At 43.6% G+C, this 23,088-nt stretch overlaps 2 protein-coding genes across 3 annotated transcripts in view; one reads left to right on the top strand and one right to left on the bottom strand.

Annotated features, from left to right (window-relative positions):
• Positions 1 to 1,334: 1,334 nt before the first annotated feature.
• Positions 1,335 to 23,062, bottom strand: slx4 (SLX4 structure-specific endonuclease subunit homolog (S. cerevisiae)). Of its 2 annotated transcripts, XM_072481446.1 has the most exons (16): positions 22,916 to 23,018; positions 19,651 to 19,736; positions 18,998 to 19,454; positions 17,650 to 17,937; positions 16,683 to 16,857; positions 15,633 to 15,842; positions 13,954 to 14,165; positions 13,191 to 13,513; positions 11,996 to 12,272; positions 11,206 to 11,294; positions 10,917 to 11,060; positions 10,166 to 10,335; positions 7,476 to 9,883; positions 5,436 to 5,538; positions 3,773 to 4,222; positions 1,335 to 2,692 (listed from the first exon to the last, which is right to left on the bottom strand). In XM_072481446.1, the coding sequence occupies exons 3-16, from the start codon at positions 19,365 to 19,367 to the stop codon at positions 2,323 to 2,325; spliced, it is 5,589 nt and encodes a 1,862-aa protein (XP_072337547.1). In that variant the 5' UTR covers positions 19,368 to 19,454; positions 19,651 to 19,736; positions 22,916 to 23,018; the 3' UTR covers positions 1,335 to 2,322. The 2 variants fall into 2 exon arrangements, with proteins under 2 accessions (XP_072337547.1, XP_072337546.1); XM_072481445.1 differs by lacking the exon at positions 19,651 to 19,736 and having other exon boundaries at positions 22,916 to 23,062.
• Positions 2,594 to 23,088, top strand: part of amdhd2 (amidohydrolase domain containing 2) — a 79,630-nt gene continuing 59,135 nt past the window's right edge. The window contains exon 1 of the mRNA XM_072481450.1: positions 2,594 to 2,737. The gene's annotated coding sequence lies outside the window, so the exon portion shown is untranslated. The remainder of the gene's footprint in view (positions 2,738 to 23,088) is intronic.

Raw genomic sequence — 23,088 nt, 5'->3', positions numbered from 1 at the left:
GTCTCTCTTCATAGCTAAAACTCTCCAGCCCAGGCAACATCCTGGTAAATCTCCTCTGCACCTTTTCCAGAGCTATCACAGCCTTCCTATGTGCATTCCAGAACTGCACACTGGCTGTGGCCTTTCCAATGTTTTATACAGTTCCAGCATAACCTCCCTGCTCTTAAACTCTACACCTCGACTAATAAAGACAAGTATATCATATGGCCTTGATCACGTTATCCACCTGCTCTGCCATCTTCAGGGACCAGTGTACTTGCTACACCAAGGTTTCCCTGATCTTTGGTGCTTCGCAGGGTCCTGCTATTCATCATGCATTCCCTTGCCCTGCTTGTCCTGTCCAGGTGCATCACCTCACACTTATCTGGATTGGATTCCATTTGCCACTGATCAGTCCATCTGACCAACTCATCTACACCCTCCTGTGGGCAGCACAGTGGGTCGCACTGTTGCTTCACAGCAGGTAGCACTGTTGTTTCACAGCTCCGGGGTCCCAGGTTCGATTCCCAGCTTGGGTCACTGTCTGTGTGGAGTCTGCACATGAGGTTCTCCCCTGTGTCTGCGTGGGTTTCCTCCCACAAGTCTCGAAAGATGTGATGGCAGGTAATTTGGACGTTCTGAATTCCTCATCTGTGTACCCGAACAGGTGCCAGGATATGGCGCTTTTCACAGTAACTTCATTGCAGTGTTAATGTAAGCCTACTTGTGACAATATAGATTATTATTATAATCGAAGACTATTCTCTGCACTATTTACCACGCCACCAATTTTCATATTATCCATGAACTTACTAATCAACCCTCCTACATTCATATCTAAATCATTTATATAAACCACAAACAGCAAGGGCCCCACTGAGCCTGGCGAAACCCCACTGGACACAGACGTCCATTCAGAAAAACACCCCTCGACCATCATCTGTTCCCTGCCACTCAGCCAATTACCATGGGCTCTTACCTTCACTATCAGTCTCCCATATGGGACTATCAAAAGCCACTTCAATGTTCTTCATTCCGCCAGTGACAGATTCATTCATTTCAACTTAAAGTTCTTATTTTGAAATGGTTAAAATTAATATGACTGAGATCCAGTCATGTCATTATGCTTTGAGATTGGATACCATTTTTAATTTCAGGTGTCAAGCATGAGAATTGCTTTCATAAATGATGAGAACTAAACTAAGAGAGGCCTTTCACACTGGACCTAAGATTCAGCAGCTCAGTTTGCCTTGCCCTCTACCAGCTTTCATCATAATTTGTGAAAGGACTGCTTTATCCTTAACCTCTACTCCAGGAGCACAGATTTCATGAAGAATTGAAAACGTCACAAAGACTAAAAGTGCATTTGTTTATTTTTTTTAAAGCAGTTACAATTCTGCCAACATGACATTTACACATGTGCTGCTCTTGATCCACTTAACCGCAGAGATAGGACACTGGCACTTACCAATAATTGTGCACAGAACACACAAAACGTATTAACATTCTGGAGAGAAGTATATCCATTTCAGCTCTGCCGCTGTCTGTTAAAAAGCCTCTTTTTTATTACAGGTAGGAGAGGAAGAAAGCGTAACTGGTATTGCACACAAAACCTATCTCGATTTTTTTCAATTACACATATACAAAGTTAGTTAGGAATTACTTGTCAGATTATATACAAGCATACGTTATTTTGAATTAGGCCAAGGCTCGTGGATTGGAGGTATTAAAGGCGAACCAAATACAAGGGGATAAGTGTTTGATTAAATAGCTTGGTTCCAACAAAGAAGGCCCTTTCTTCTCGCATTCATTGGAGGTCAGTTGCTTACAATTCCGTGCAGTGTTCCTAGCTGAGCCAAGAGTGACGGTGAGCAGAATTAAGAAGCGAGGCCAGTGCCACACTGATAAAGTAAGTACCAGTTTGCACAATGAACAGTAACATCCAAAAATAGTGTCACTTCTCTAGGCAAGTATCCTTATTTTACAGTTTGTTTTTTCAACACAATTGAAAACGTGAAGTGCAGGCTGTTGACTGGAACTTGGTTGAACGAAATTCAATGCGGTCGATTTTCATCTAAGATCATCCTGCGATATGACGACAATCTTGTGACAACCGTGCTGATTTTCATGATGGTCCTGAAGCAGAGCTAGTTACTGAAATATTCTACAAGAGGTACCACATTTCCTCGTTGCATAGCAATTAACACTGAGGCATCAAAGCTCCTGAATTAAAATACATTACTGCAAGTGTTCTCACTGAACGTATAATCACATCCAGATGGATATTACAATAGCATTTGTTACTTTAGAAGAGGAATGTTTCAGTCGCTGTAGTAGTAGCACTTACTTCTTCTTGCGGCACTGACTCAGCTTTCCCTTACGTCTTTTATCAGTGCCTTGCCTTCTCCGTTTTACCATCTCCTTCCTCGCTCTAGCTGTGGTAAAAGTAATACAGTGAGTATCGAGAAAATCCAGCAATTTCCCTTTGGAAACCTTTATCCCATTTTCCTTAAGCTGCTGGTGGAAGTCTGACAGCTCAAAAGGCTTATACTGCAGGATGCTACTGTACAGAGGAGTGTTTGACCGAATGTACTGTCGTATGGCTTCTGTTGTATCTGCTTCACGGATTACTGCCTGTGAAAGAGTGATTCCATCATCCTCATCATCGCCCGAATCTGTGCTAAAGACATTGTCAAACTCACCGGCCAACATCCTGAAAGAGGGAGAAAGATAAACGGGGTCTGTTCATACAATCCAGGTAAGCAGACTCATCATGAACATTTTTTAAAAAAAAGTGGGTGTGGTAAGGTGGTGGGAAATGTGTGTTCCAGGTCGCCTGCATTCAACACTGACCTCTAGGAGAATAAGCATTCAGTAAAAGGCTCTAAACAACATTATTTAGTCATGTATGAGGATAGGTTCAAACAATGGCCTAAATTCTCCGGTATCGGCACGATGTCCGCTGACTGGCGTCCAAAACGGCGCAAATCAGTCAGGCATCGCGCTCCACATCTTTGGGGGCCGAGCCCCAACCTTAAGGGGCTAGGCCGGTGCCGGACGAATTTCTGCCCCGCCAGCTGGCGGAAAAGGCCTTTGGTGCCCCGCCAGCTGGCGCGGAAATGACATCTCCGGGCGGCGCATGCGCGGGAGCGTTAGCGGGCGCTGACGGCATTCCCGCGCATGCGCAGTGGAGGGAGTCTCTTCCGCCACCGCCATGGTGAGACCGTGGCGAAGGCGGAAGGAAAAGAGTGCCCCCACGGCACAGGCCCGCCCGCGGATCGGTGGGCCCCGATCGCGGGCCAGGCCACCGTGGGGGCACCCCCCGGGGCCAGGACCCCAGAGCCCGCCTGCGCCGCCTTGTCCCGCTGGTAAGGTAGGTGGTTTAATCTACACCGGTGGGACAGGCATTTTAGCAGCGGGACTTCGGCCCATCCAGGCCGGAGAATCGCGTGGTGGGAGGGCGGGGGCGCCAACCGGCGCGGCGCGATTCCCGCCCCCGCCGAATATCCGGTGCCGGAGAATTTGGCAACCAGCGGGGGCGGGATTCACACCAGCCCCCGGCGATTCTCTGACCCGGCGGGGGGGTCGGAGAATCTCGCCCGATATGTCAGACTTTGCAAATCAATCGTTTTCACCTAACCCAAAGATGGCAGTTAAATAACTCACCTTTCATCACTCTGATTTGTTGGTCATTTGTCACTTCTTTCAATGTAATTGGTTTATTTGATTAGTTAGACTTTTCATTTCAGTCAGCCACTATTCCTATCACTGCACTCAGATTTAACTGACCCACCTTTGTGATTCAAAGGAGCTCTCGCTTGCCGCAGAAGAGGAGCTTTGAGATGACGAGAGCTGGTTGGTCACATCAGGGGCAACAGTTTTTGTTGGGGAGTTGGCTTCTGGCCTGTGTGACTCAAGAATACAGCTTCCCCCTTTTCTTTTAGAAATGGCCTCCAAACGACCTTTCAAGGCTGGTTTGCGGGATTCTGCTGAAACAGACTTTGATTGCTTTTTGGAATGGGGTTTTAACCGATCTGTTCCCAATGAAACCGGCTGCGATTGGTTTATGGGGTTTGCCTTTAGTTTGCTGGTTAGATTTGGTTTCCAGATGCAAGGCTGTGAAGATGATACGTCCTGCTTCGACTGGGGGTCAACATCAGGCTCAATGCCTCGATGGGTATATTGGTAAATCTCTTTCAATTTCAGAATCATTTTCTTCTTTGGCAGCGGTCGAACACCGAACCTGGAACAAGAAGGGAACTAGTCCAGACCAAATATTTTCAGATAATATTGAGCACATACTATACTGTAGCCCCCATTCTCCAACCCTGCAAGTGGGACTTCTAAATAACCCAGAAGATATCAACAATGATAGGAATGCTGGATGAACAAATAGCACCAATAGGACAATGTCCCTATGATGAATTCTAATTTAAAAGGCGCTGCTTTAACATCCCAATCATTTCAGCGAGTGGAAGATATTTTTGGCAAAAATGAAACTCTGATACAGATGTAGTATCCACACCAAAGAAACAGGCCATTCGGCCCAACAGGTCCATGGTGTTTATGCTGTGTGTGATTTCTGCCACCCTCCTACATAGGAACACAGGAAATTAGCGGAGTGCGCCATTCGGCCCCTCGAGCCTACTCTGCCATTTAACTAGGCCACGGCTGATTGTCCTGCACTATCCCCATATCCTCTGATAACTTTAATATCTAGAAATCTATTGATCTCGGTCTTGAACATACTAATTGACTGGACCTCCACAGCTCTCTGAGGTAGAGAATTCCAAAGAATCATCACCCTCTGCATGAAAACGTTCCTCATCCTCGTGGTCCTAAATGGCCTCCCTCTTATTCTGAGACTGTGTCCCCTGGTTCTATACCCCGCCAGCCAGGGAATAAAATCCTTCCTACCTCTATCCTGTTGATCCTTGTAAGAATTTTGTATTTTCATCTTATCCTATCAGCATGCCTTCTGTTCCTTTCTCCCTCCCGTATTGATCTAGCTTCCCTTTAAATGTACTCACCTCAACCAGTCTTGGTGGTAGGGCGTTCCACATTCTCACCGCTTTCTGGGTAAAGAGAGAGAGCCCCCCCCCCCCCCCCCCCCCCCCCACAAGAGATCCTGTTTGGATTTATTACTTTATTTATTTTTATTTTTTTTAAAAGGAAATTTATTTCTTCCGTCACATACTTTTTTTAAAATTTAGAGTACCCAATTCATTTTTTCCAATTAAGGGGCAATTTAGCGTGGCCAATCCACCTAGCCTGAAAATCTTTGTGTTGTGGGGGCGAAACCCACGCAAACACGGGGAGAATGTGCAAATTCCACACTGACAGTGGCCCAAAGCCAGGACCGAACCTGGGAACCCGGCGCCATGAGGCAGCAGTGCTATCCACTGCGCCACCGTGCTGCTGTTCCATTACACACTTAACCTCAACCATCATCTTACCTGCCCAGTTCTTTTTTTAGGTATGGGGTGGCCATCGTTGAATAAGGAGGTTCTGGGGTGATGGGAACCAATGAAAGTTGAGCGTTCCTTCGGTTGACAGGCGCTAAAAAAAGATATAATCGTACAGTGGATGAAAATAAGCTTAAAAATGCCACAAAAGTTAATGGTGATGGAATACTGCTATATTAAATGTGACATGCACTAGCATTAACATTCCAAAACCTCAACATCTACACTGGCTTCAATTCTGCTATTTACCTTCCAGTTTTCTCTGTGCTTGCAGCTCATGTTATACATAGTCAAGATTAATGTTAGCACGGTAGCACAGTGGTTAGCACAGTTGTTTCACAGCTCCAGGGTCCCAGGTTCGATTCCCTGCTTGGGTCACTTTCTGTGCGGAGTCTGCACGTTCTCCCCGTGTTTGCGTGGGTTTCCTCCGGGTGTTCCAGTTTCCTCCCACAGTCCAAAGATGTGCAGGTTAGGTGGATTGGCCATGATAGATTGCCCTTAAGTGTCCAAAAATGGTGGGGTTACGGGAATAGGGTGGACTTATGGGCTTAGGCAGAGTGCTCTTTCCATGGGCCGGTGCAGACCTGATGGGCTGAATGGCCTCCTTCTGCACTGTAAATTCTATGTTGGCTACAGGGTTTAGTGTCATTCGCTAAACAGATGATGGGTAAAATCACTGAGCTACTGCACTTATTATTGGGATCAAATGCATTAAATTTACTCAAGTATTTATATATCTGGTAATATTTAGCCTTTGACCCAGAAATTGTATAATAAGGTATTGTAAATGTAATGTAAATCGCTTATTGTCACGAGTAGGCTTCAATGAAGTTACTGTGAAAAGCCCCTAGTCGCCACATTCCGGCACCTGTTCGGGGAGGCTGTTTTTGTCATTTATTTAAAGGACGATGGAGTCTAATTGCTTTTAAGAAAGTTTGAAAAGAGATTTTAAGGAGCTTACATCAATTATAAAGGAATAAATTGTAATTTTGTTGGCTAGGAAATACTGGTCCATGTGACCTGGCGACCCTTAACCTCAAAGCAGTACCAACAGGAAGGAAGTTAAGAAATAAGCCATGTGGTTGGGAGGCACAAGGGGAGCTTCATGCAGGGGAGATGGAGGGCGAGGGTGAAGGCAATCAACACGCGGATGCCGATACACAGAGAAAGCAGACAGAGACAGAAAGAAGAACACACAGGATCCTTGCAAGGCAAAGAGGCAAACTGCTCAGGAAGAAGTCTGTTTATCTGTTTGGTGGAAAAGATGACAGGATCTCTTGGAGGCAGCATGTGAGTGAGCTAAAAAGGTCTAAAACTGGAAATCTGAGTGAATAGCTTGGAGACATTAAAGAGCTGGGTGTTTTCTCAGAAATGGCCAAACATGAACCACAGTGTTATTGGTTGGTTGGGTGAAAAGGAACTCGGAAAAGCTACACCATCAGTGCTATTGTGACCCGAGAGAGAGAGGGGGGGTTTGTAGAAGTGTGCCTTGTGATGATAATCATACCCCTGAAACTTGAAGGTGGGAGTTGTCAACAAATTGTTCTAAGACTCCTGACCTACCCTGCATGAATAAAGAACAGGATATCGTGGAGCTGGGTAGCTATGTTGTGCCACATTTGTGTGGGATTGATGTGAATGCTTGTGGTGGCGCAAGATGCCTCTTCGTTACATTAACTATTTAAAGTGAAATTTACCTTTTTATTTGCCTGTTAATTAGTGTGTAATTTGCATTGGTTCTGATTCATGACGAAGTAAAAGTGACAAAAGGCAGAATCTTGTTGGTAATTTCGTAATTTGGGGACCATTCAATAAATTTGGTTATTTTGATTTACGATTCCCCATGGGATATAAAAGCTTAATCCAAACACCCAAAGGAATATTCATGTCGGAAAAACATTCAAAGCCTTACTGTTTAAGATATTTAAATTTCAAATGTATATAGATCACATCTCCAGTCTCAACTGCAAATAACCAAAAGCATGCGGTTTTGAATTTTAATGCCTTCCTTAATTCATGGTAATTGTTTACCTGGAGTCTTGTGCTCACCAACATGTTGTCTGGAATTAGTGGTGCCTTTCTGAAGCACAGGTAACTTTTGAGAGAATCCAGGAAGGACTTCGGGAAACTCCTCATCTTCATCCCAATCATCCCAGATATTGGAGTCAAAAAAACTGAGATGTCTGCTTGAAAGTTTCTTTTCATCAGCTTTGCTGCTGGGGTCTACTTGAATAGATGAAAAGGACCCACTGGACTTTGACTTTTCTGAGAGTGGTGTGCTATTTTTGTTCTCAGAGTTTGCGATACCATTAGAATCTTCCTCTTCAAGTCGAGGACTACCTTCAGAAATCCAACACTCGTCATATGGTATCGGCGGCCCATCTTCAAACTGAAAGCTACCTTCAGCTGTTGGCATCTCCCCCTCAGTGTCTTCGATCTCCACCACAGATTTGTCTGGTGCTTCCTTCTCTTCTGAGCCAAGTGACACCGACAGTGTTCCTGCTAGCTTCACTGAAGAATGGGTGACTGAAGTATCCTCACTTTCTAATTCAACACTACAATCAGAGATCTGTGTGGGAGGAATCGGGGATGGTGGCAGTAAATCGCCCAACAATGGAGCAGGATAATCCAACTCTCTAACTAGGTTGATTTCTTTGGTACCTCTGAACACTTCCTTCAATGGGTTAACTGCCTCTGCTTTTTCCTGCTCCACAACAGATTTTAATTCTGTAACCTCCCGTTCTATTGGCTTCTCAAACAATTTGCCCCCTTTCCCACTTTGATTCTGTAGAAAGTGGGAATTTGTAGCCAGTGTGGAACAGTGTCTAGTTCTTGTTGAAAGTGGAGTGGCTGGTACCAGCCATGACCCCTCCACGGCATGGTCTTCATTACTCTGTTCCCCATCACTGCTAAGCTGTAGAGTCAGCTCACTCTCACTATCCTGAACTTGGCTTTCACGGTTAGACACTCGTTTAGCGACGCCGTATGTGGACAACACTGAAATGCTATTGTCATATAGCTCATCCAGACATTTGGATGGAATTCCAGAAACTCCAAAGTTTCTCTGTTCAGCGTGAATCTCAGAACTCAATGCCATGTCAGACTTAGTACTCAATCGTTTACCACATGAATGTGGGTCTAAGTCATCACTAGAGCAATTAATATTGTACAAAGTCATTAATTGTATGTTTCCAGAACAAGGTGCTGAAATTTTGTTTTCAGTTATTTCCATTTCGTCATCTGAGTCTATGACTAGTAGGGTATCATTGGATTTATTCTTTGATGGAGACTGACTGGAGTCAATGCTAATAGGTGATGACAAATTGAAGTGTTGCATCTCACAGGTATTTTGGGGCGGCATCTGCAAGCAAAGCACACTTGTTGAAAGGGGTTTTGGGTTTGATGGACGTTCTCCTAAGTATTTTGGAGATTTGTGAACATTTTGTTCCTGAAGAAGTCTAGGATTACCACACGTTTCATTTGCCAAATTCTGTTGTCTATTTGAAACCAGTGACAATACTTCAGAAGGATTCTCATGGTGTACAACTCCAAGGGATGGGATTACTGCTGAGGTCAAAGGCAGGCATTCCTCTGGAGATTTCACATTTGCACAAGTTTCCAATGGTGACAGGCCAACCAAAGGCAGATCGGATAAGCCTGGGCAAGCAGACGGACTTTCAATCTCGCAGATGGGTGAAATTCGGTTAATGCTGCAGTTGGCAGAGGAGGTAAACAAATGACTGTTTTTTGCAGCCAAAGCCTCGTCTTCTCCAGAGGCATCAAAATCAGACTTTTCTCCAAGCTCCATATATTGCTCAGATTCTAGCGATAAATCAGTTTCTGAAAAAAGACAGTCATCGCTGGTATTTAAATTCAAAATAGGTCTTGAACAATGCTTCTGTGATCCTTCCAGTTGAAATGTTTTGACCTTCTGATAGGGTTCTTGCATCTTTGACCCTTCCAGAGCCGTTGAAAGACAATGAGAGTCAGGTACTTCTTCAGTCATGGAAGGCTTGCAATTTCCAACAGTTTCCCTTTCAGTTCTTAGTCCCTCCACACTCTGCTCATTTTCTCCACATGCATCCGTTTCGTTTCCAGTTTCCACATTGCTGTTCTTCTGACTCTCTGGGGTCTTAAGGGAGGTTTTCACAATTTTTCGCTGAGTTGCTGCAAACTCATAAAGTTCTTCTAATTCCTCATCATCAACTTTCTCATTAACCTTCTCTTCATCCTCAAACTCTGCAGATTTAATATCCAAGGCAGGATCTTCTGATTCGCCCATCCACATGGACCTCAAAAGGTCCTGGAGGTTGTCTTCTCTATTTCCATACTTTTTGTCTTCTACAACAGTGAAAGGATCATTTTCTGAACTACCTCCACCATGCTGAGCTTCATCTGGCCAGGCTTCGCAGATCTCTACCAATTCATTCACAGCAAACCTGGTCAACACACAGAAACCTATCAATCCATGGCATCATTCTGAAAAGCTAAGTTAGCAGGCAACAAGTTATTTAAAAGCAAATTGTGCAGATGTTGTAAATCTAAAATAATGAAAAGAAACATTCCCTCGGACACTTTGCAAGCTTCTTTCCATCTTTTTAGTTATTTTAATTCATGTTTTAGAATCAAACTTTAAAAAAAGAGAATCAGTAACGTACTGTAGATTAATGGCAACATTTCAATATCCAAGACTGAACTTAGTACAACATAACTATACTGACCTGTTAGCAAGAGCATGCAGCTCTGAAAGCACAGTGGGAGATACACTGATACTAGCAGTATACAGATATCGAAGGAATGTACAAACTGCCTCTGTTGTAACTTCAGGCATTAAGAGTCTGCGGATCATGACAGCGCCATCCTCTTCCACCAAGAATCCTTCACTGTGCACCTACAAAACATTCAGTCACCAAACTCAAGGTTTGATCCAAGTCGGCAGAAGAAAGTGGATGAAGAATTGTATAGGCTGCCATGGGTTACCATTCAGGAGAGCCATATAACTACTTTACTATTTAACGGCTGTCAGATTTCACTGATTGCTCACTGGATTTAACTTGGGTTAAGTGATTCTATTCTGAACAATTCAAATTAGTGCAAACTAATGTCAGAAAGTGCGTGGCAGCACACGGTAGATCAAAACAATATTGTATTATGCACATCACTAGAGATGGTTAAATTGTAAAGCCAGGTTTGGTACACATTCCCCAGTTGCACACATTCCCCCAGTTGCAAACAAAGCAGCTTTACTACTCTGTAAGCTCTCTCCAACGAGGATATGCTCACTTGCAACATAATGTTATACACCAGGAGTGCCAACCGATGGAAGACGTAGATGTAAGGCATGCATCCAAGGGCAATAGCTCTGCCTGTTCTCGTGCGACTCCTAACCAGAAGGGAGAGAAGATTGAAAAGGGAAAGGGCTGAAAAAATAATTTCTACACCTAATGTACAAAAATAAATCCTATCACTTACAATTTGCACGAGCTGTGGAGAGCGAGCATAGAGAACAAACTGGTGAGCATACACAATCTCACCACTGTCCACCTGAAACTGCACATCACTCAGATGGGGATTGTTCACCATCCCTCCAAGGTCTTCACTCAGTTTCTTCAGTTGCTGAAATCAAAAGGCATCAAATATTAAATAAATTACCATTTTGCTACAAAACTCTTTTCCAAGCTTCAAAACATTGATGGGGAATGTCAGTGAAATAGGAGAGGTTTGAATTTTGCTTTAATTAAATTAAGCTGGTTTTGCTTACTCCATAATGTAGATTATTCCCGCAAACTCTCTTGCTCGGAGCTGGGACAAATCCACTTGGCGTAATATCATCCGATAAAGAGTCCTTTCCTGTCAGTTAAAATGAATGGATACAGTTAAACCTCGAATACAGGCTTTAACTTACAAGAATAAGTGAGAGTTTCACTAAGTAGAATGCTAAACCCATAACTATTATCACAATCGTCAACACAAAGTAACATTGTCACACAAGACATTTTAACAACACAAAATATCAAATGGTACTCAACACAAATTAATCTAAAAAAAAAAACTTTATACCTAGAACTTAAAAGCATCTGTCAAAAAAAAACCGATTACTGTCTAATTCAGAGAAAGGCAATTTAACAGATTTGGGCAGATTCCACATTAATTTACTGCTTTTATTAAATATTAATTCAAGGGCAGCACGGTGGCGCAGTGGATTAGCCCTGCTGCCTCACGGCGCCGAGGTCCCAGGTTCGATCCTGGCTCTGGGTCACTGTCCGTGTGGAGTTTGCACATTCTCCCCGTGTTTGCGTGGGTCTCCCCCACAACCCAAAGATGTGCAGGGTAGGTGGATTGGCCACGCTAAATTGACCCTTAATTGGAAAAAAATGAATTGGGTACTCTAAATTTATTTTAAAAATATATATTAATTCAGAGTGGCAAGTACAATTCAACTCTAAAACCTCTACACACTGTTAGTGCCTGTAGAATTATTCATTCCCATAATTATAATTCATACCATAAAGGTCCAGATCTTTAAGCAGATGTGTAAAGTTTCCACTCACCGTTTCTTCCAGTTATTCGAATCTCTTCTTCACTCTTCACCTCACAATTCCATTGTGTCAATGTCATTCCCTCACCAGCTAAATCCATCAAGTCAAAGAATGTCTGATCTTGCTGACTCCTAGCCATGGACGCGTCCTTAGTCCCAGCCTCACTTCCACTGCCACCTGGTTCAGAGTGTTGATGGATCAGCTCAGTGGTGGGCTTTGGAAGGGCTTTGGCAACCATTGTAGAAGATAACATCTGACCCTTACAAGCAGAAAACTCCATATCATGCCCCTTCAACAAAACACAGTACGATTATTTTTCTTTAAACTGAGCTATGGGGAAAAAGCAGGGAAACAGGATTAATTAGATAGTTCTAATAAAAAGCTGTCAAAGGCTTAATGAGATAAGTGTTATATCATTCTATGATTAATGCCTCTTCCTTCAAGATGCTAGCCCACAAAATAAATTACACTTCACAAGTGCAAAATGACTTGTTTTATGTTGCAATGCAAATTCTTCCGCGCCAATTAGGTTATTGGTAACCTAGTTTATTTGGACATTACTGATTCTTTCAGAAGCATAAAGGAATGACCATAAATCACGCTTCAACTTTAGTGGATCAAAAGTGATCGTAGATTGAAGACAGGGAAAAACTGCCAATCCAGAGACTTAATTTTCATACTTCTCAAAATAAAAATTACCGAGTATTTACCTATTATATTAATATTTAAAATTGCACGCAATAATGTCACTTTTTAAGCTGCATATTTTCATTTAACTTCAGATAGATGCATGAAAACCTGCTCATGGGCAAATCATACCAAATGCAAGGAAAATGTGCAGAACAGCAGTTAAGCACCTTGGGATGTTTTACTATGTTAAAGGTAATATAGAACAGCAACTTCTTGTTAATATGGTAACAGATTATGTTATTGAAGTTACTGTTAATCCGCGAAGTCATGTAACTCTGAAAAGAGAAATTATCTAAAAGCTGCAGATTTCAGATAATAAGGGGCCAGACTCAGTTCCCAGAAACTGCTGTAAAATTGTTCAGGTTTTATAAAATCCTTGAAATAGATAATGAGACACAAGGAGGCAGATGTATGGACACAGGAAATATTTTGTTTTCTTTGCACAATTAATAAAACCTTTAGTTATCTTCTCCCGATTAATCCTCTTGAATATTGTATCTGTTACAAACCTCCTCACCTGTTGCAGTTTCCATGGTATTATAGGAGGGACCAGGTTATTTGTATAAAAGAGTGCAGAGTCCCAATCACTGGCTCCGAACAAGGCACTGCGACACCACAGGCTATCTTGCTCGGTTATCACTGGGTGCACATGGCAGGCGTGTCTCAGATTTCCACCCTCATGGAAAGTGCTTGCAGGCAGTGGAGGGGTGCTACATATTTCCATTTCCTCAGCCAGCAGTGTTGCCAAACTGTTTTGGACCCGTTTTAGCGCCGTCTCAGGGTCCTGCACCAATAACAATGGGGGAATGCCATCCTTCCTCTTCTTCCGACCTCTCTTGTCTAAAAGCGGAAAAGAAAACCCAGCATCGAAATGAAATATTTATACATCACACCAACGATAAAATCCGCTTAACACTACAACAGGAAAATTACAATTGAATTTACAAAATATAAAAAGATCTAAAGTTCCAAAGAATGTCACCTGACAACATAGAACTGATGGAAAAAACATTATTCGTACTTTCACCATCAATGGCTTGTTTCTGATGGTTAATTTGTGTATCACCCTGCATTGAACAGTGCTTACTCAGAATGTGTCCTGAAAGTAACCACTTGCTCATAAAAGAATTTACATTTCAAAATGAAACTCGCATGATGCCTTGATGGAATAGTAATAAGTAACAATCGACACATTTTCAGACTGATTCAGGAGTTACACTAAATGGAGAAGAACTCAGGATGAGATTAAACTGCATTCTGACAAGTGGAAGTGCACCGACCTGCTGCTACCAACATTTTGGTGAGACGGAAGTTATTAGCGTACAGGGACAAGTTTTGCTTCTCCTGCTTCTGCTGTTCCAACAAAGATGCAGATAACGCCATGGCGACCATTGTATCCTCATCGACAGGCTGCTCCCTGGTGGTCTTGCATTTCTTTGTCAGTCCATTTTCCCTTGTTGAACCTTTTCTCTTTAATCGACCTGGCTGAAGGCTAACATTTAGAATTGAAAGGAGAAAAAAGATTTTAAAGTTTATGTACACAACAGATATGCACGCAGACATTTACACACAAAAGTCAAAGTAGAAGGCAAGATATCCATTTAAACATCACTGAAAAAAGCATAGCTAATTTGCAATACTTCTGAGCTGGTCGAAGACACTGATCTCACGAGAGATCCTCTGTGCAAATCTTTGCTAGGTGACATGCAGAAAACCTTTTGTTTAGTCCTTTATCCTGACTCTGAATGTAGTGTAATGATATTGTAGCAACTACAGTCCAACGCTATGAGGAATCATAAAGGAAGATTTGCACTTTAATAGAGAAGGTGCACTCGACTGATTCCTGGGCTGAGGGTGTTATCCTTGGAAGAAAGGTTGGACAGGTGGGCCTGTATCCATTGGAATTTAGAAGACTGAGACGTGATCTTATTGAAACATACAAGATCCTGAGAGGACTTGACAGGGTGGATGCTGAAAGGATGTTTCCTCTTATGGGAAAGACTGTAACTAGGGGTCACAGTTTAAAAATAAGAGGTCTCCCATTTAAGACTGAGAGGAGGAGAATTGTTTTCTCTCAGACGAATGAGATTCTGTGGAATTCTCTTCTCCGGACAGCAGTGAAGGCTGATTTTTAAGGCTGAGTTACATAGATTCTTGATTGACAAGTGAGTCAAAAGGTATAAAGGGAGTAGGAAGGAAAGTGCAGTTGGGGCCACAACGTATGCAATGGCAGAGCAGGCTTGACAAGCTGAATGGCCGACTCCTGCTCCTAATTCCTATGTCCGGTGTGCCTGACTTTGCCTCTCAGAAATGTGTCAATGTATTTCACATACAATGAAATATTTTTAAATGGAGGGATTATGTCACAGAGATGCCATGAATCTTATACATGCACTTGAACAGGTAGACTGGGCTTCAATTTATCTTTTCATCCCAAAAATTGCACCTCCAACAATGTAGCACTCCCCAGTTTTGCATTGGAGTGAAGGCCTTAGATGGTGAATTGAAAATTGGGCCACTGGAATCCCAGTTTAATTTCTGAACCGGAGAGAGAGGGAAAGGTTTGATCCATCATTCTGCAATGGAGCCATCTTGAAAGAATATGTGAACCAACTGTGACACCCAATCACCCACATACCTTATTCATGCTAAAGGTTGTGGAGACAGAGCCGGAAGAACTCAGTTGATTATGTCATACATAAGCATCACACTCGGAATCTTGTCACTTTTATTGTGATTATGCAGCATTAATCAGACGCAATGACCGTGTAAATGAATTACATTGGGAGATATCAGCATTGGTTGTACAAAGCACCCAAGTTGCCTGAAGGGATGAAGACAATTAGTCATGAAGGCAAGTCTCAAAGGCAGAAGTGAGCCCAATCTGAATACAGTGGCAGGATCTCCATGTGCATAAGTGATGGGACCAGAATCAACTCTAACTTTTTATTTCATTTACCTTGTTGAGTGAGCTGAGCTTTCAGTACTCTGAGAGTTCTGTCTGTGAACTGCCTGCAGCAATAACTGTGGTGGGACCTCCAATTCAATGGCGCAGCGTTTGAGGTGAATCACTCGGCTCTTGAAGCTTTTAAAACCTTTCCCGCAAATTGGACATTCAGGAACTAAAGAGACCGTTGTAGCTGTTCTCTGCTCTCCTTCATCCAAGCACCTGTGGGATCAGATGGAAAGAAGTCAATACAATTGACAAACTGGGACAGAGAGTAAGAAAGTGTTCGAACATGTGGAAGACTTCTTAATTAGCTAAGTTGGCAATTCAGATTCTTAATTTTAGCTGAGGAGTTTATGAACCTCAGTTTTGATGTGCTTCTGGTCATCTATTGTTTTTTGCTCGGACATTCTTGGCTATGATACTTCTAGAGTTAAATATGCCATTAGGTCCAATTGATCTGTGCTGGTGGTTATCATAGAATTTACAGTGCAGAAGGAGGCCATTCGGCCCATCGAGTCTGCACCGGCTCTTGGAAAGAGCACCCCATCCAAGTCCACACCTCCACCCTATCCCCATAACCCAGTAACCCCACCCAACACTAAGGGCAATTTTGGACACTAAGGGCAATTTAGCATGGCCAATCCACCTAACCTGCACATCTTTGGACTGTGGGAGGAAACCGGAGCACCTGGAGGAAACCCACGCACACACGGGGAGGATGTGCAGACTCCGCACAGACAGTGACCCAAGCCGGAATCAAACCTGGGACCCTGGAGCTGTGAAGCAATTGTGCTATCCACAATGCTACCGTGCTGCACACTACCAAGTGGATAGTTTTATTTAAAACCTGTTTCTCCCATTCCCTCACGACAAGAACTTAAACTAACATTGGGCTAATAAAAGTCAAATAAAAATGGTTGAGTATGAACTCCAGTCAGTTAAGACTGAGTACAAAAGAGCATCTGGAAGGTTTGTCTGTGAAGAACGGGATTGATAAATTAACAATTTCAACCACATAATATTCAGAAAGGTTAGGTGTTGTGTTCAGGTGCCTCTCACCTGTTGATGTGCTGTGTGCGGCAAGCTGAGTTCAGGTTGGAAAGATCCTTCTGACAGATTACACAAAAAAAGAGCCCGTTGTCTTCAAGGGTATAGGCATCAGCTGCCGCGAGCTCCTGTTGTATTGTCCACGCCAAGGCCAAATCATTGTCTGCGGCCTCCTGACAGTCACCAGCTGCAGACAAACAGACACCATCATATTTACCTTGAACAGCATCATCTTTGTCAAGAGTTTCCAAGCAAAAAGCAGAGAACTATTAGATGACAAGAAGCACTTCAAAACTCTGATGTGCCCAGGGTTAAGATGGCACTAGCAACTGCACATCTAAGCTTAAGCATCTGAAAATAGTCAACCAAGCTACTGAAGACATCTTAAGTGCACTCTGGCACTTTCTTCTCCCAGTCTCAGCTTTTCCATTCAAGCTCCTATTCTCCAATCCGGCCAATTTGTCCTCACTATTGGTACCATAGCTGCCAAGTGTTGCTCGTAGCAGCGTCATGTGACAGCAAAAGATTTTTAAAAATAAAATGCTTCTTCATTTAAGAAGGGAATAATGTCCCACTGAAACACAAATTAGGTTCGCTGTATAGGCACAGAGTAAGCAATCATGGTGGAAATGGAGTTCATTAAGGCCAGATATATCTGGAAGATAAATAACCATATATTAAAAATAGCAATTAGAGCAGCACAGCCCAGTTTAACAGTAATACATCCCCACAGAAATGGAGAACATGGGTTTGTTCAAGCGAGCCATTGGGCTGCCTGGGGAATTGAACACAAGATGAACTCTGTGCTGTTTGCACTCTCATTAAGCTCTAATGGTTGGTGCATCTCAATTTAGACTTAAGACTACAGACCTGTGTATCAGATCAGTGATGACCAAAGAGACAATGTGTATTACATGTGCAGAATTTAACATAATAGTGACTCTCTGAACAGATAACAAAGAATATTAGATAAACGAACCATCTTCCTTCGAAACAAATGATACAGGAAGGGATGCTGCAGCTGACTGGCTGTTTCTTCCACCATTCCCTCCGTTTGTGTCCAAGGAGCAGAATTCCTTGCTCTTCTCATCCTCTTGGATGCTAGAAGCTGGCAGGATTTTCACATCATTGCGGTGTCTCAAACGCTCAGGTTCCTTCCTTCGAAACCTCTGCATATTTCCCAAAACTCGATCTTTCAAATCCATGCCTTTGTTAACAGTTTTCTTCTTAATTGCTGAATGGCTGCGGCTGCCTGTCCATTTAATGCCTGAAAATAAGATGGGCCATGTGTAACAGCTAAATGATCACTACTGGCACACAACCAAATTCTTAGTGTAATAATTCCTCAACTTTGTTTTTTTTAAATTTAGAGTACCCAATTCATTTTTTCCAATTAAGGGGCAATTTAGTGAGGCCAATCCACCTAGCCTGCACATCTTTGGGTTGTGGGGGCAAAACACATGCAAACACGGGGAGAATGTGCCAGTGACCCAGAGCCAGGATCGAACCTGGGACCTTGGTGCTGTGAGACAGCTATGCTAACCACTGCGCCACCATGTTGCCCATAATTCCTCAAAGTTAATCATCTTTCCAAATACTCCACTCCGGGCAGAATCAATATTTGAATGTCACATTTGGTGCAACATATAATCTGCACATGAAAAGTGGTCAAATTCAGTTTTACGGATTGTTTTGTCAGTGACGTTCTCTTTTTAAAAAGATTATCGATTTCTCCCTCTTACATTCCCTAGACTTCTGTACTGCCACTGCATGCTGTTGCCCCTCTGACTGTGCATCACAACCCCTCCGACTGCATTGCGCTTCATCAGCACTGCCTCTCCGATTGTGCAATGCTCCATCGGCACTGCCCCTCCAACAGGACAATGCTCCCATTGTATTGCCACCATCTGACAGAGCAACGCTCCCTCAGTACTGCTCCTCTGACAGCACGGCGCTCTCTCAGTTTTGCTATGGAGTGTCCAACTAGGCTGTGTGGCAGTCTCTGAGTGGGACATCCACGCAGTTTTCTCAGATATATGCCGAGCTGAAACTAACAACGTAAACGTCTGCCGACACGGTCAACTTCTAGATTATTCAAACTGTTAAATTCAAACGTGACAGCTAATATACTACATGGATACATTTCTATAGGCTAAACATGCTTTACTGATCCTGTGTCCTAATTGTTTTTGTAACTGACCACTGGTTTTCTATACATAACTTTTCATAGTCCAAAAACACTGCTAGACAATTTGCATTTACAAATAAACTAGCTCGGTAAAGAGTTCATTTTCTAAGTTTAAAAAAAAAATGCATTGGTACCTCACCTGGTAAACCATTGTTAATTGCATCAGTCCCAGAGCTTTGTGAAGCATCATGTTTTGAAGGCCGATGCGCAGTGACATGCTCAGTGGTTACAGACACGTGACTGTTGCAGGGAGGGGAAAGCAGATCATGTGCCTGACATTCAGTTGCCCCAGTCTCATGGCTTTCTATTGCCCCATCACTATGGGCTTTTCTCTTGTTACTGCAGCTTGCCTCACTGTTTGATGTTTGTTTTTCTTTTAACTTTGCCTTTGCTGCAAATGAACTCATGTGGTTCCAGCAGGTGGATTTGCATTTCTTCCCTCCACCTTCAACCAGGTACCTAGTTGCAGTCTTGCCGAGTTCAACAAAATCATCGTCTGATTCATCCATCAGCTCAAAGTGCAATAAGTTGCAAGGCTGACATTAGAAATCAGCCATGACCACAACTCAAAACCATCTTCTTTGTTTTCCAATTGCCTACAAACGAAACACCAAAGAGAAAGTTTCAAAAACAAATCCATCCCCATTTCAATCCAGCAAATACACACACACTATAATTGACTGGCATTAAAAATCCACTTAATGTGTGTTAACAAGCAGTCTTGTGGCACAGTCTAAGCTAGAAGCTCCGGACTCGATGGCTAAGGAAGGTGCATTTATAACATGGCCATACCTGCAAATCCTTCAAACACATACCACTGGCAGGCGGTAAGATCAAGGCAGATTCCTGGTCAGCATGTAATGGTGCCATGAATTTGCCTAGCAACAGCAGTAAAACAAAGTGAAGAAGACATAATAGGGTATGAGATGACCAGTAACAGGTAGAACCCTGCCGAGTAGTAGCCAGCATTCAAAAGATTCAATTAATATGCGTTCCTCCCAATAACGAGATTAGAAGGTCATTTAAATAATAAGCAGGTGAGAAGAGGAGAACCAGCTTTTAGATGATTGTTATCATATCATAGAATTTACAGTGCAGGAGGCCATTCGGCCCATCGAGTCTGCACCGGCTCTTGGAAAGAGCACCCTACCCAAGATCAACACCTCCACCCTATCCCCATAACCCAGTAACCCCACCCAACACTAAGGGCAATTTATCATGGCCAATCCACCTAACCTGCACATCTTTGGACTGTGGGAGGAAACCGGAGCACCCGGAGGAAACCCACGCACACACGGGGAGGATGTGCAGACTCCGCACAAACAGAGACTCAAACCGGAATCGAACCTGGGACCCTGGAGCTGTGAAGCAATTGTGCTATCCACAATTCTACCGTGCTGCCCCGCATCGCAACTATCGCAACGGTATTGCAAATATATTTTGGTGATGGGGCACGTTCTCTATAAATGGTTTCATAGAATTTACAGTGCAGAAGGAGGCCATTCGGCCCATCGAGTCTGCACCGGCTCTTGGAAAGAGCACCCTACCCAAGGTCAACACCTCCACCCTATCCCCATAACCCAGTAACCCCACCCAACACTAAGGGCAATTTTGGACACTAAGGGCAATTTTATCATGGCCAATCCACCTAACCTGCACATCTTTGGACTGTGGGAGGAAACCGGAGCACCCGGAGAGGATGTGCAGACTCCGCACAGACAGTGACCCAAGCTGGAATCGAACCTGCGACCCTGGAGCTGTGAAGCAATTGTGCTATCCACAATGCTACCGTGCTGCCCCACATGGCCCCACACGGTGGTGTGTGTTTAGTGATTCATACTGCATGAATAGAGATGGGCAGTATGGAGGCGCAGTGGTTAGCATTGCTGCCTCATGGCACCAGGGTCCCAGATTCGATCCTGGCCCCGGGTCACTGTCCATGCAGAATTTGCACATTCTCCCCATGTTTGCGTTGATCCTACTCCACAACCCAAAGATGTGTAAGGTAGGTGGATTGGCCACGCTAAATTGCCCCTTAATTGGAAAAAATAATTGGGTACTCTAAATTTATTTTTTAAAACTGCATGAGTAGAGTAGTCCTGTTTGTCTTTACCTTAATAAATAGCCTTTAATAATTGTTAAATCGGGCTGTTTATTCTCACTGGGGTTTCACTTGTCTCCTCACACCAAAACAAAACTATACACCACCACGAACTGATGTTCCAAGTTGCGAGAATCTCGCAGATATCAGCGTGTTTCATGACAACTGGAAAGAAAGTTGGACCCTGTACCATCGCTCTCTATAGCTCCAGGCTACAACATGCAGAAAAATACTTTTCACTGTACCTCGGTACACGTGACAATAAACAAATCCAATCCAATCCAATGTAAAATTACATGTTGCCCCAGCAACTCAAATTCCAAGTGAAGTGTCACACACCACAGTGTGTTAAACAAAGGAACACGTGAATCACAAAATAAACATGCAGACACAGCAAGCGATCAGGAAAGCAAATCATATGTTAGCCTTAAGGCACTGGAGTATAAAAGTAATCAAACCTTACTACAATTACATTGGGTCTGGGTGAAAGCACACCTGGAGTGCCATGACTGGTGCCCTTACCTAAGAAAATATACACTTGCCTGAGATGGTGTAGGCTAGGCTGTTTTCCTAAAATTTAGAATGAGGCGCGATTTCATCAAAACACGTAAAGTTTTTGGAGGGACTTGACAGGGTAGATGCTGGGAGAATATTTGTCCTGGCTGGAGAGTCTAGAACTAGGGATCACAGTCAGTGTTTGGCCATTTAGGACTGAGATAAGGAGAAATGTTTTGCGATTCTTTGGAATTCTAGATCTCTAAAGAGCTGTTGATGCTCACTTATTGAGTATATTCAAAACAGAGATTGTTTTGATTACTAAGGCCTAAAGAGAAGGTAGATAATGCATGGAAAGGTTGAGGTTGATTGATGTTCAGCATAATCGTACGGAAAATGACTCAAAGGGCCCAATGTCCTTCTATTTATATGCAAGAGTCCTTTCAGCCCTCAGACCTGTTCTGTCATTCAATTAGATTAGTGCTGATCTGTATCATAACTAGATTAAGGTTCCATAACCTTTCACACCCCAATCCAACAAACCTATCTAAAGAGTGATACGGACTCAAAATGTCAATTCTCTCTCCACAGATGCTGCCAACCGTTCCAGCATTTTCTATTTTCATTTCACCCCTGAACAACCTGGCACTAATTTTAAGTTTCTGTACTTTGTTCTGAAGGACTCCTCTCACCAGAGGAAGTAGATCCATTGAAACTCTACAGTGGAGAAGGAAGCCATTGTGTCCAGCAGGTTTGCACTAATCCTCCGAAAGAGCTACCCTCCCCTATCCCCGTAACCCCACCTAATCTGCACATCCCTGGACAACAAGGTACAATTGATCATGGCCATCTTTGGGCTGTGGGAGGAAACCAGAGCATCAGGAGACACAACACGGTGGCACAATGGTTAGCACTGCTGCCGCGCAGCTAGCTCCAGGGTTCAATTCCGGCCTTGGGTGACAGTTCGGAGTCTCACGTTCTCCTCGTGCCTGCGTGGGTTTCCTCCGGGTGCTCCAGTTTCCTCCCACAGTCCAAAGATGTGCGGGTTAGGTGGATTGGCCATGATAAATTGCCCTTAGTGTCCAAAAGATCAGGTGGGGTTACTGGGATAGGGTGGAGGCGTGGGCCTAAGTAGGGTGCTCTTTTCAAGGCTGGTACAGCTCTATGGGCCTAATCTGCACTGTCAATTCTATGATTCTATGAAACCCAGGCAGATTCGGGGAGAAAGTGCAAACTCCATATCAAACTTCCAATAACCATCCTTTATTCTTCTGTATTCATTCCAAACCAATCTGAACCAGGCCTAGAACGTAACCCTTTCAACCCCGGCTATTTCTCTGGGAGAGATCTCCATCCCAGGGCAGATCAGCCTTTTATTCAGATTGCTGAAAATTATCAACCGTTGCAACCAAACAGGCCGCTCTTTCCGCTACGGCTCCCATACTCGGGGACAATACTCACTCCAGCGGCAGGGCCGGGCACTAACAGGGCCGCAGGCAGGCTCAGGGCGGCTCTGGGCCTCACATCCGCGTTCCCGTGCAGCCGACATGGAGTCCCGGAAGTCGTTGAGCTAGCGGGCCTTGCCTGCACCGGAAGTGCCCCGGCCGCCATTTTGCGCCGTCAACAATGGAAGC

Source organism: Scyliorhinus torazame, chromosome 17 (genome assembly GCF_047496885.1).
Source record: "Scyliorhinus torazame isolate Kashiwa2021f chromosome 17, sScyTor2.1, whole genome shotgun sequence".
NCBI classification, from domain to species: Eukaryota; Metazoa; Chordata; class Chondrichthyes; order Carcharhiniformes; family Scyliorhinidae; genus Scyliorhinus; species Scyliorhinus torazame.
The sequence above is the reverse complement of the archived record's forward strand: the minus strand, read 5'-3'. Positions and strand labels throughout refer to the sequence as shown.